The 11,140-nt window shown below is 49.4% G+C and overlaps 1 protein-coding gene across 4 annotated transcripts in view; it reads left to right on the top strand.

Moving 5' to 3' along the window:
- The first annotated feature begins 586 nt into the window (after nt 1-586).
- Nucleotides 587-11,140, top strand: part of ANKS1A (ankyrin repeat and sterile alpha motif domain containing 1A) — a 57,001-nt gene continuing 46,447 nt past the window's right edge. For 2 of the 4 annotated variants that reach the window (XM_031063534.1, XM_031063533.1), the window contains exons 1-6: nt 1,427-1,558; nt 7,312-7,608; nt 8,574-8,649; nt 8,931-9,032; nt 10,251-10,346; nt 10,431-10,627. In XM_031063534.1, coding sequence (XP_030919394.1) covers nt 7,405-7,608; nt 8,574-8,649; nt 8,931-9,032; nt 10,251-10,346; nt 10,431-10,627 — 675 coding nt within the window. In that variant the 5' untranslated portion in view covers nt 1,427-1,558; nt 7,312-7,404. Of the gene's footprint in view, nt 665-1,401; nt 1,559-3,356; nt 3,420-7,311; nt 7,609-8,573; nt 8,650-8,930; nt 9,033-10,250; nt 10,347-10,430; nt 10,628-11,140 lie in introns of those variants that run through there. The other 2 variants (XM_031063535.1, XM_031063536.1) reach the window with 2 other exon arrangements.

The raw sequence follows: 11,140 nt of genomic DNA, 5'->3' as shown, positions 1-11,140 counted from the left end.
GTAATCCTTGCCAGGGTTAATACTTAAATCTGTGCTGCTTGACTTTTGAGCAAGGGAGGGAAGTTAATGCTCTCAGAGGAGACCACCTACTCTTTGGTGCAGTCTGCCAACAGCTGACAGATGGAAGTGATTTTGGGACAGTGAGAAGTCAGTGTGGAATCACAGTGGTGACCAAGAGCAGACTCTGCATCCCACAGTCTTTGACTTACACCCACCCCTTGCGACTCTTGCTGTGGAGAAGCACAATTTCCCAGAGCCACCAGAATTCTTCTGTGGGGTGTGAATTAGCAGTGGGTCGATGGTTTGCTGTCTCTTGTGGTTCAGTCTAATAGCCACAGTTCCTCTGAAGATGCTTTTTGGCAAGGCTGTGTATGGCTGAAGGATGTGAGCAGTGGAGCTCTGATTGGAGAGCAGGATGAGGTGAAGCGGAGCAGTGATTCCATGTGCTGACCCCTCTGCTCTGTGTGCTCCCCCTGACCACAGCTGTGACCCACCTTGGTGTGAGAGCTGTGCCAGCCCTGCCCTTGCCCTGCCCCTGTTTGCTGTCTGCCTAAGTGTTCCCTGTCTGTTTTTTGTCTTGCAGCATCTGGAGGGGGCCAAATGTGAACTGTGTTGACAGCACTGGGTACACCCCGCTGCACCACGCTGCTCTGAACGGCCACAAGTGAGTCCTGTCCCAAACCTGGGGTGCCAGGGGTGGATGCTTTGTGCTTCCCTGGCCATAAGTGAGTCCTGCCCCAAACCTGGGGTGCCAGGGGTGGATGCTTTGTGCTTCCCTTGTGTGGTTCATTCAGCAGCTGAGGCACTGGTGCAGCACTACTCCATCTTCAGGGGAAGTGGAGAATGTCAGTGCTTTGGCTGCTGGGTGATGTTGCATCTCCAAATGCTGAGGTTTTCAGTCCCTTTTATTTCTAAACAATTTATAAGCTGTAAAGGAGCTCCCCTGGTGACAGTCCCTGCAATCTTCTGGTGTCCAGGGTGGTCTGGGCCTGCACCACTTTACAGTTGCATATCACATTTTTAGGTCATTTTAGTGTGGTAGATCTCGTGTTTCTCATTGCTGCCTGAGATATTGAGAAATCAAATAGAGTTAAAATCTCTGTTCATCCTCGTTGTGCTGGTGCAGTTCACTGTGCAGCAGAGGCTTGTGGCTGACTTCAGCCCCTGTTCAGCTCCATTAGTTTGGAGTTAATGTGGATCCTCCCTGAGCTCATCTCAGCATTATTTATTTCCTTTTTTTCATTTCCTTTGGCAGCATTTAATAGGAACACTTAAAAATCACATTTCAGGAGGCTCTCTGAAGCACTCCTGCTCAGATTAACTTCTTGTTCAGTCCTTGCTGCAGAAGGGGGGCTGTGAAACAAGGACTGAGTGTCTCAATGAAGCTCCTGTCTCTTGCAGGGATGTTGTGGAGGTTCTGCTGAGGAAAGACGCTCTCACCAATGTGGCAGATTGTAAGGGCTGTTACCCCCTGCACCTGGCAGCCTGGAAGGGAGATGCTGACATTGTGAAGCTCCTCATCCACCAGGGCCCTTCGCACACCAAAGTGAATGAGCAGGTCTGCCTGATTTTCTCTAATGTATCATTGAATCACTTCCCTGGCATGGAGAGAGACTCCTGCAGCTGACTCCTGACCCTTCCCAAACCAGTAGCAATGGTTGTAAGGTCCTACTTGCTGGTGGGATAGGAGGGACACTGCCTAAAGCAATACATTCAGTTCTGAGTTGGTGGTAGGATGAAAAGGTATTTAAGTTTCTTAGACAGACACATAATTGTGAGAACTGCTCAACACTTAGGAAGTGGTCTCCTGCTTCTGGGCTTCTAAAACTAACCCACAGTTTTCCTTTCAGTTGCTGGATAGCTGAGCAGGTTTCTAGTTCTGCAGAGGATCCATTGGCTCCCTCCTTTGGGAACTAATCCAAGCAGCTTTGTTCAGTCTCTTTGGCCGTGCTCTCTTAGCTGCTCTCCTGGCTTGTCTCTGGCACTTGCTCCAGTTCACTAATTTGTAAGTTCTAAGATAATTTTAACAATTTATCTGCCCCCAGATAAATCCCTAGCTTAATCTTAAAGAATTATTTTTGCAATCAGGCAAGAAAAAAAAGCCTCTTGGATTTGTTCCTTTTGTCAAGCTGGCAGTTTTGGCCTGGGATACAGAGGGAGTGAGGGGTACAAGACAGCTGTGTCCACTGCAGAGGGCTGGCTCCTGTGGAACTGCCCATGGACATCAGAGGTGTTTTAAATCCCAGGGAACTTGTGAAATGCTACTGCTGGAAGGCCCAAATATTCCTCTTGTTGCAGAGTTTTGTTTACAGGAGCTGGTTTCATGAATGAGCCAGCTGAGTGCTGTCACTGAGCTGCCCCTCCCTAGCACAGAGTGACAGGCCCAGACCAGTGGCTAAAGCTGCAGTGGGCTGTGCTTGTCCTGTCCCTAAGGCTGGAACATCTGCTGACCCTGGGAATCAGCTCCTAAACCACTCAGGTGTTCTTTCAGGAGGAAAGGAATAAACCAAAATAGGTTTGCCTGCCTTGGTGCCAGCAGGCTAAACCTGGACATTGATTCCAGAGGTAATTCCCAGGTGGGTCAGACACCCCTGGCCTGAGTTCAGCTCACAGTCAGGGTGAGCAGCTGTGGAATCCCTTCTGTTGATTTGCTCCATGGTAGTTTTTGAGAAGCTGGGGAGCAAACTTCTTTTAGAGGCAGGTTTAGGAGTCCCATTCCTCCTTTTGGGGACCCAAGTGCCACACTGGAGTTTCCCAGGGTGGGTAAATTGATGCACCAGGCTGCCCCAGGGATAACTGCTGCTAAAACAGCATGGAATGAAAAATCTGGTTGTAATGCAACTCTGTCATTCCTCCACTGAGCAGGAATAACGAGGAATGTGTGTTCTGATGTCACTGGTGACAGTTTTCCAGTTTGGGGCTGTGGTTAATCATATCTCCAGGCACAGCTGTAGGCACTCAGTCTGATTACATGGGCTTGAGTGCAGGTAACCTGCAATCTGACAAGAATTGAGTGGGAGCCCATAGTGTAAATGTTCTGCTCTGAGTAGGGCAGCTAGAGGAGTGATCTTTGCAAAAATCCAGAGCTTAGTATGATCCTTGCAGGTAATGTTTCATTAATGTCTGTTTAGTAGGATCCCTGTCAAATGAGAGAAGTCAGCTGAGGAGCCTGTGCTTGGAGCCTGGTCCAGGTGACAGCAATCCCAGCTGGAATGACTTCTGCTGCCCATGGCTCTGACTGGAACAAGATGCTGTGTCCTGCCATTCCACCCCTTGGAGTCACCCATTGCTTTGTTGCTGTATCTCACCCATTTCATTATCACATTTTTTTTTCTTTTTCCTCTTCCTTTTTGTAGAATGCTCTTGAGATCAAAGAACTCAAAAAGTACGGCCCCTTTGACCCATATATCAATGCCAAGGTGTGTACTTTGCTGTCAGCATTTCACTGCATCATCACTCCAGGCTGCACTCGCGTGCTTCCAGGTGCAATAATACCTGTTCACTTTGCAGCTGCTTGGGGAAAAGGAAAATGGGACCATTGATTTACTGTGGGTTTCTCTCTTCAAAGCAGTTATAGAAACATAATTAAAGGAAAGCTTTTCCTTACTTTCCTGGGGGCTCCTTCCTTGCTTAGCCTTGTAGGACTCGCAGTGATGGTCAGTTTGCTTGATTGGGCTGGATGACTTCCCAAAGGTAATGTTACCTCCCTTTAATGTTCTAGGTTTTGTTTCATGTGCTGATGTTGCTGATAAATGCAAAGAGAAGGAATCTTTTTCCCCTGCTTAACCATGGTTGCATTTTCTCTGTGGGCTGTTTGGAGTGAATTTTGATGCCTTTTCTCCTACCAAATGCATAATGCTCTGTGTGTTGTTTGAATGGACCACATATTCCTGTGGTGGTGGTGGTGGTGGTGGGGAGACCCAAGTCCTCCATGTCCTGCTTATTACATCAGTCTCTCTTTTGATGTTCAGTCTGTGGTGTCGTTTGACCCTCCAGCCCTGGTCTCCTGTTCCTGTTTTCTGGCCTGTTTTGCTCCTCTCTTCTTTTCAGTTGTTTTGAGCTACAAAAGACACAACATCAGCTTGTGCAATGTGCTGAGATTGAGCTGTTGAAGAAGATTCCTATCCAGTATTGAGATGTTGAAGATCAAATTCCTGATGGTGGTTTCTCAGACACCGTTTTCCAGTTTTATTTCTAGTGACTCTACAAGCCAGGGGTGGCAAACAATCTGTTACTCTGTCCTGAGACACCTCTGCCGTGAACCACCATGCCACAGCTGCTTCCACCCAGTTATTTTGGATCCAGCCATCCATGGCAGATTTCTTTCTGTCAGAGTTTCCCTCTGCTTGGTCTGCAGGACCTTAGAAACACACAGCCAGAGCTCCTGTGCTTGCTGGGAGTTAGGTGTGGTTTTCAGAGCCCTGTTTCAGGGTCACTGAACACAAATGTGTTCTTGTAAAGCTCATCCAAATCGGGGATTTTTGCAAAAATCCAGAGAGGAATTTTCTGCCTTTAAGTATGCTGTGGAAACATCATAGTTGAGCAGTTCACTTGCCTGAAAGGAGCTTCCTAAAACATTGTCAGTAACCCAGTAAAATCTTAAACTTTCCAGTATTGGGATGTTGAATGAAGAAGGAATGTAAAGAGGGAATATTCAGTATTGGCAGTTTATTCAACCCTTCAGATCTTTGCAGGTCAGAAAACTTTCCCTTATTCACACCAAGTCTGCCTGTGCTCAGTCAGAGCTGTGTGTTGGGAGCAGGGGCTGCAGAACACACAGCACTTGAAGGGGCTGTGGATTCTCCACTTGAGCACAGGATGAGGAGCAGCAGGGCTGTGTGTGGTGAGTGCTATCACATCAGCAGGGCTTGGAACCTGTGCTGGAGCCCATAAGAAAGCAGAGCCATCCCTGCTCATGTCCTGTTTGTGCTCTGCAGGCAGGCATTGCTCCCAGCTCCTCTCTTCCAGCTGAGAGCTGGGGGATGCAAGGATTCCTGCAGGAATGCAGCCCCTCAGCCCTCCTGAGTGCTTTATTTTTCTAAGTAGTTCTGAAATTTGAAGCCATGTGCCTTCTGGCAGCTGGAATGGAATTTTCCTTTTCCATCTCTGATACATCTGTAGGTCTGAGCACTCCTGCTTGCTGCTCTGGTTTGTGCCTGGAGAGGTGACGCAGGAAGGGAGCAAACTCCCTTGCCTGGAAGAACTGGAGTGGTTTTGGCTGCTCAAAACTCTCCCAAAATGGAGGCAGTAAAGACTCAGGCAATAATGGGAGTTTCCACTGCACAGTCTGGAATTGGGAGAGACTTGCTGTGATGATTCAAGGGAGTTTATTGCCTGGTGATCTCTGGAGGAAAGTCTGGGGATTTTGCCTCAAGCACTGGAGCCCCAATCTGCTTAGGGAAAATTGGACTGAATTGCAGGGAAGATGAGGGAAGTCTCCAACAATTATGTTTTTAAACGATGTTGTGTTCCCATTTCTGAGCCCTCAGGCAGATGCTTGGAGCTGCTGCATGCTTTAAAGCCCCCTGAGGCTAGGGAGAAAGGAGAGGGGGGCAGTCCCAGATAGGGAACTCCCCAGCAGCCAGGGCTGGCACGAGCAGTGTGTGCCCCCACAGCTCTGGGGCAGGGACCCACTGCTCAGAGGGGCTGGGGTCATCCAGTCTTTCCACAAAGCCTGGCAGAGGGGATCCCTCGTGCCACAGGGCAGGCTGGGAGCCTGGGCCAGCTGTCGTGGGCTCCCTGATCCCTGCACTCCCACCCCTGTCAAATGGGAATAATGGGATTTGCCAACCCTGTAAACGCCCGAGAGCAGCAGTGTGAGCTGACGGGCAGGTGCCAGCTCTGATGTTCTCTGCTCTGTCCCCTCTCACTCCCTTTGTATATTTTTTGTGCAGATTTCTGTATCCTGCAGTACCCTCTGTCCACGTGTCTGTGCCTCCCCCCAGGATGGAGCCTGTTTGACTTGGACCTTCTGTGCTGGCAGTGATGCTTTGCCCCGTGTGCCCCCTCCCCCTGCACGTGCCTGATTCTGCTCCTTCCCTTCACTGCCCTGCAAACTGCAGCTGCCAGAGCCTCTCCCAGCTCCTGCTCCCCTCCTGCTTTGCCTGTGGCTGAGAAGTGATGCAAAAGCCAGACACAAACACCTGGGGGATTGACAGGACTCCTGAGGGTGACTGAACACCTCAGCAGGGTCCGAGTGCTCGTGCAGCCTCAGGAGTTTGTGACATGGTGCAAAATACTGAGCAGTGTCCCCAGGCATGTGTGTGCTCTCACAGCAGGCAGGAATCAAATTCCCTTCTGCAGTGGTGCTGCTGCCTCCAGCAGGACAAGAACATTCTGTTTATTTTATTGGAAATGTTGTTAAAATGACAAACTCAACCTTGATTCTTTCAGTTGAAGTGTGTAACTGTTTGTATTGAACTTTTTTTGGGGTTATATTGTCAGATAGTTGTTTCTAAAGTGCTTAAACCAAAATCCCTTTGTGGATGACACACAGAAACTTGAGAGGAACTTAATTTGAGAAAAGGCTCTGTTAGATCTGGCCATGTTCCTATTTTGCACCTACACATGTGGGGTGTTGGACTGCTCATTTTTGGGCTTTGCATTGCTGATTCTTGGCCTGGCTGCTGCTGCACGCTCCGGTTTGGGTCTGGCTTCCAGCTGGGGGTGCTCCCTTGTCACTGAGACATTGCTTCCCTCAGCTGACCTGAGCCCTGGCTTGTTCCTGCAGTGGTGGAATGGCACGGTTCTCTGGTTCACAAACTGCATGGGGCTGGGTGCACCCTGTCTCTAAACAGCCAGAATTGCAGAGGTGGAATGACTGTTATAACCAGGATAAGTAGGATTTGAAACAATTGAAGTTTAAATCTAAAATGACAGTGATGAAGCTCCAGCAAATAGAATTCACACAACAGGTTGCCTGCCTTTTATTTTTGTGGCGCCCTGCTGTGTGGGATGCTGCCAGGACACCAGACTGCCTTTCCCAGGTGCCAGCAGCATTAATGGAAACCTGGATACAGCTGAACATCCCTTAAACTTTAAGATTCTGCCCCTGGTGCTTGGAAAGCAGGCTGGTCCATCTCTAGTCCCTCTTTCCCACAGCTGAAGTGCGTTGTTCTGGACATCCCTGAGGCTGTGGCAATGAGCTTGTGAGGAGACACTAAACACCCAGGGAGATGGTGACACATTGCTCAGGCTGCTTCAGACTGGGCTCTCTGCTTCCCCACTGCTTTTTTTTGCCTGATTTTTTGATTTAACCTTTGGAGCAAGGCACTGCCCCTGCCCTGACGTGCTGCCACTTGTGCCCCGCAGAACAACGACAACGAGACGGCGCTGCACTGCGCGGCCCAGCACGGCCACACCGAGGTGGTGAAGGTGCTGCTGGAGGAGCTCACCGACCCCACCATGCGCAACAACAAATTCGAGACCCCCCTGGACCTGGCCGCGCTCTACGGGAGGCTGGAAGTGGTCAAGATGCTCCTGAACGCCCACCCCAACCTGCTGAGCTGCAACACCAAGAAACACACTCCACTGCACCTGGCAGCCAGGAACGGGCACAAAGCAGTGGTCCACGTGCTCCTGGATGCTGGCATGGACAGCAACTACCAGGTATCTGGTGTGGTGGTGTTTGCAGGGGTCTTAGGGTGAGGGAAGAGATGAGAATGTTGACTCCATGTTTATTGTTTTATGATATATATTATATTAAAACTATACTAAAAGAATAGAAGAAAGGATTTCATCACAAGGCTAGCTAAGAATAGAAAAAGAATGGTAACAAAGGCTTGTGACTGACTGAGACAGTCTGGACAGCTGGGCTGTGATTGGCCATTAATTAGAAACAACCACATGAGACCAATGACAGATCCACCTGTTGCATTCCACAGCAGTAGATAACCATTTTGTTCCTGAGGCCTCTCAGCTTCTCAGGAGAAAAAATCCTAAGGAAAGGATTTTTCATAAAAGATGTCTGTGACAATCTGGTGTGTCTGAGTGGGGCCAGGCTGTTGGCTGGGGATTGGAGAGCTGCACCAACCCTCCTTGCAGAAACTGAGGAGAGCTTTGTGTTCTGCTGGGCTGTCTGTGCAGCTCTGGGGTGCTGGGGGAGGCTGCCCGGAGCGGCTCGGGTGCTGTGCATGCCTCACACCTGCGCAGGGGCCGGGCAGAGCCCCGGACACGGTGAGGGACACAAACACCCTGTGGCCAAAGCTGTTCTGCCCTGCAGTGCTGTGAGCTCTTGATAGGCAAACGTGTCCCTTCCTATCAAGCCACTGGTGAATGTGCTGTTTTCACAGCAATGGCTTGTGTGTGGGTCTTGTTTTTCCTTATCAGGACATGACCTCTTGCTGAGCTGTAGGAGGCCCTTTCTTGGTCTCTCTGATGGAACCATCCCCATTTTTCCATCCCACATCCTCAGCACTGTAATAACGTTGACAGTCTGTTCTCAGCCATAGGTAGTGCTGCCCATACCTCGTGTACAAGGCCGTGTATTTATTGCTTCTGTAACCCTCTAAGCCATGCCTCCCTCACCATTCCCTGCTGTCTGGCTTCATGCTATGTTTCCATTTAATTTGCAGACTGAGAAAGGCAGTGCTTTGCACGAAGCTGCTTTGTTTGGCAAGACAGATGTGGTACAAATATTGCTGGCTGCAGGTGAGAGAATGTTCCCCCTTTGAAGCACTAATGTGGTGATCCCTTCACCCAGAGCTTGAGGAAATCCCTTCCTAGTGCAGCAGGTTTCTCCATCCAGCTGTCAGAGGTCCTTGGAGCAGGATGTAGGAGAGGTTGGCTCTTGGAGTTTGGATTTAGATTTGTCTCTAGAGTGCCTTTTAGCTCCCCCCAGTGCTGATCACAAATGTGACTTGATGAAATACATGAACCTGCACAGTTAGACAATATTCTTGCTTTTGCCCTCTGTACCCCTGTGGCCACAGGTATTGATGTGAACATAAAGGATAACAGAGGCCTGACTGCTCTGGACATTGTGAGGGAGCTTCCTTCCCAGAAAAGCCAGCACATAGCAGCTCTCATTGAAGGTGAGTAATGCAGCTCTGCCTCTGGGGAGGAAGGGAAAGCTTGGGATGCTGATTCTGCTGGGACAGGTACAGGATGTGCTTTTCTGGACCTGGAGAGTGCTGAAATCAAAGCAGTTTCAGGCTGTGTTGGAGAAACTGGTGCTGAAACACTGGGGTGAGCTTCCCCAGACGAAATGTTTGGAGGAGGACTTGGGGGGATTTAGGAGGATTAGCCCTTTGCTGAGAGAGCGTGGCATGACTTTTACAGTTTAAATGGGCTTAATTGAGCTTTGTTTAGCTCACTTTAGAAGTTAATTAAAATTAAGGATAGCCTAAATCTGCTTGCAGAATGCAAAGTAACAGCTTTAGAAATGGTTCTGGTGTAACTCCCCTTTACGTGTCTGTGTAGGCAAATCACTGTCCACAGATCTCACATCCTGCTCCTCGCCTCGTTGGGAGGCTCGGGCATGGAATTTGCAGATGAGATTTACAGAAAAGGCCTTGATTACTTGTGTTTTATAAAGGAGCTTGGTCCATTGTGTCTGTCCAAATTCGGGAATGAAATGTGACATCTTGGCTAAATTCATACCTTGTAATTACACTGTCTGCATTTCCTCTCAGCTGTGGGGAGGATCAGAAGCATTTGGAGCTGGGGTGTGTTATTCATGCTGAGCATTTGGGAGCTTTGCAGGTTCAAAGCACTTCTCAGACTTCTAACTAAGCTGTGCCTGTGAGGCTGGAATGTTTGAGCTTTATTCTGAAAGCGGAGACAAAGACAGGCTTTAAAACTGAAGGTGTTGCAGATAAAGGCTGTTAGTTTTCCCCAGGAGGGAGCTGCTGTTGGATGTTACATTAGCTGAATGTTTCTGGCTTTGCCTGTGGTTGGGGGCTGCAGCTGGAATTGGTTTCTCTTGTTATGACACTGTTCCGTGATGGAGTTTGTGTCTACAACACAAATTTACTCCGTGACTCTGTGTCCATGCTGCAGCTTTGCAGCTTTCTGATTAAAGACTCTGAAAGTTCAAAGTACCATCCCTCCCCTTGTGCCTGTGATTAAAGAGGCTGCCTGCTTCTATTTTGGGATCTGAGCTGCAAGTTTTAATAATGTTATTTTTTTTTTTGGACACTTAATAAGCTGACAGTTGGCCTTCCACCCACAAGGGAGGAAGTGCCATGTGCTGAAGGGGACAGAAAGCCAGATGGACGTGAGCTGACCCTGTTCCCCCAACCCCCTTGCAGATTACACCGTTGGGAAGAAAAGTGCCAAAGCTGTGGAGAAATCTGCTCCAGCCCCGCTCACTCCAGCCACCGATCCCCCGGGCCGGACATCTCAGGGTGGGCATCACCAGCATTCTTCTCCCTGCCAGCACCGAGTCAGGACATCCAGGGACAATCCCATCTCTCTCTTCCCCCCTGCAGGTGATGTGGACAAAGCTGTCACAGAGCTGATCATGGATTTTGACGTGAACCCTGAAGAGGAGAGCCCCTATGAGGCTCTGTACAACGCCACGTCCTGCCACTCCCTGGACAGCCTGGCCAGCGGGAGATCGTCCGACCGGGAATCTGGGAACAAGGAAGCTGAGCTCAGTGTCCTCAAGGCAGCTGCAGTCAGGCCTGTATGTAGCTGTATGTGCTTGCTCTAGAGGCAGGGGGCTGACCTGCAGGGCTGGGTTTTGCAGCAGGCTGCCCAAGCTTGAGGAAATGTTTAAATCCTTCCCTGACATTGATGAGAGCAGGCAGGTGTCTCTCCTTCCCTACCCTGCTCACAGGGATTGCCTAAAAGCAGCCACTTCTTGGCTTCACTTTGTGTTGCATCCTTCTGTTTTCTGGCAGTGCACTGGTGCCAGTGAATCTTGGTCTGTCAGGAGATTGCATTTTGCAGAAGGGCTGACTTCTTGTCCTGAAAAAAGTTCTGGAGACTTGTGTGGAGCATCTTCTCATGGCTCACTGCTTTACCACAGCTAAAGCTATCAGGAAATTATCTGTAATAACCCCTTGGAAACTAGTTGGCAGTGGAAGGGGTTTTTTTTTTTTGTGTGTGTATTACTTGCAGAGCTCTGTAGAGGGTACTCCAGGCTTTACAAAGCAGCACAGAGCTCCTGGAACTGTCCCCAGAGAAGTCTTCCTCA

This window comes from Geospiza fortis, unplaced genomic scaffold (genome assembly GCF_000277835.1).
Source record: "Geospiza fortis unplaced genomic scaffold, GeoFor_1.0 scaffold14, whole genome shotgun sequence".
NCBI classification, from domain to species: Eukaryota; Metazoa; Chordata; class Aves; order Passeriformes; family Thraupidae; genus Geospiza; species Geospiza fortis.
The sequence above is the reverse complement of the archived record's forward strand: the minus strand, read 5'-3'. Positions and strand labels throughout refer to the sequence as shown.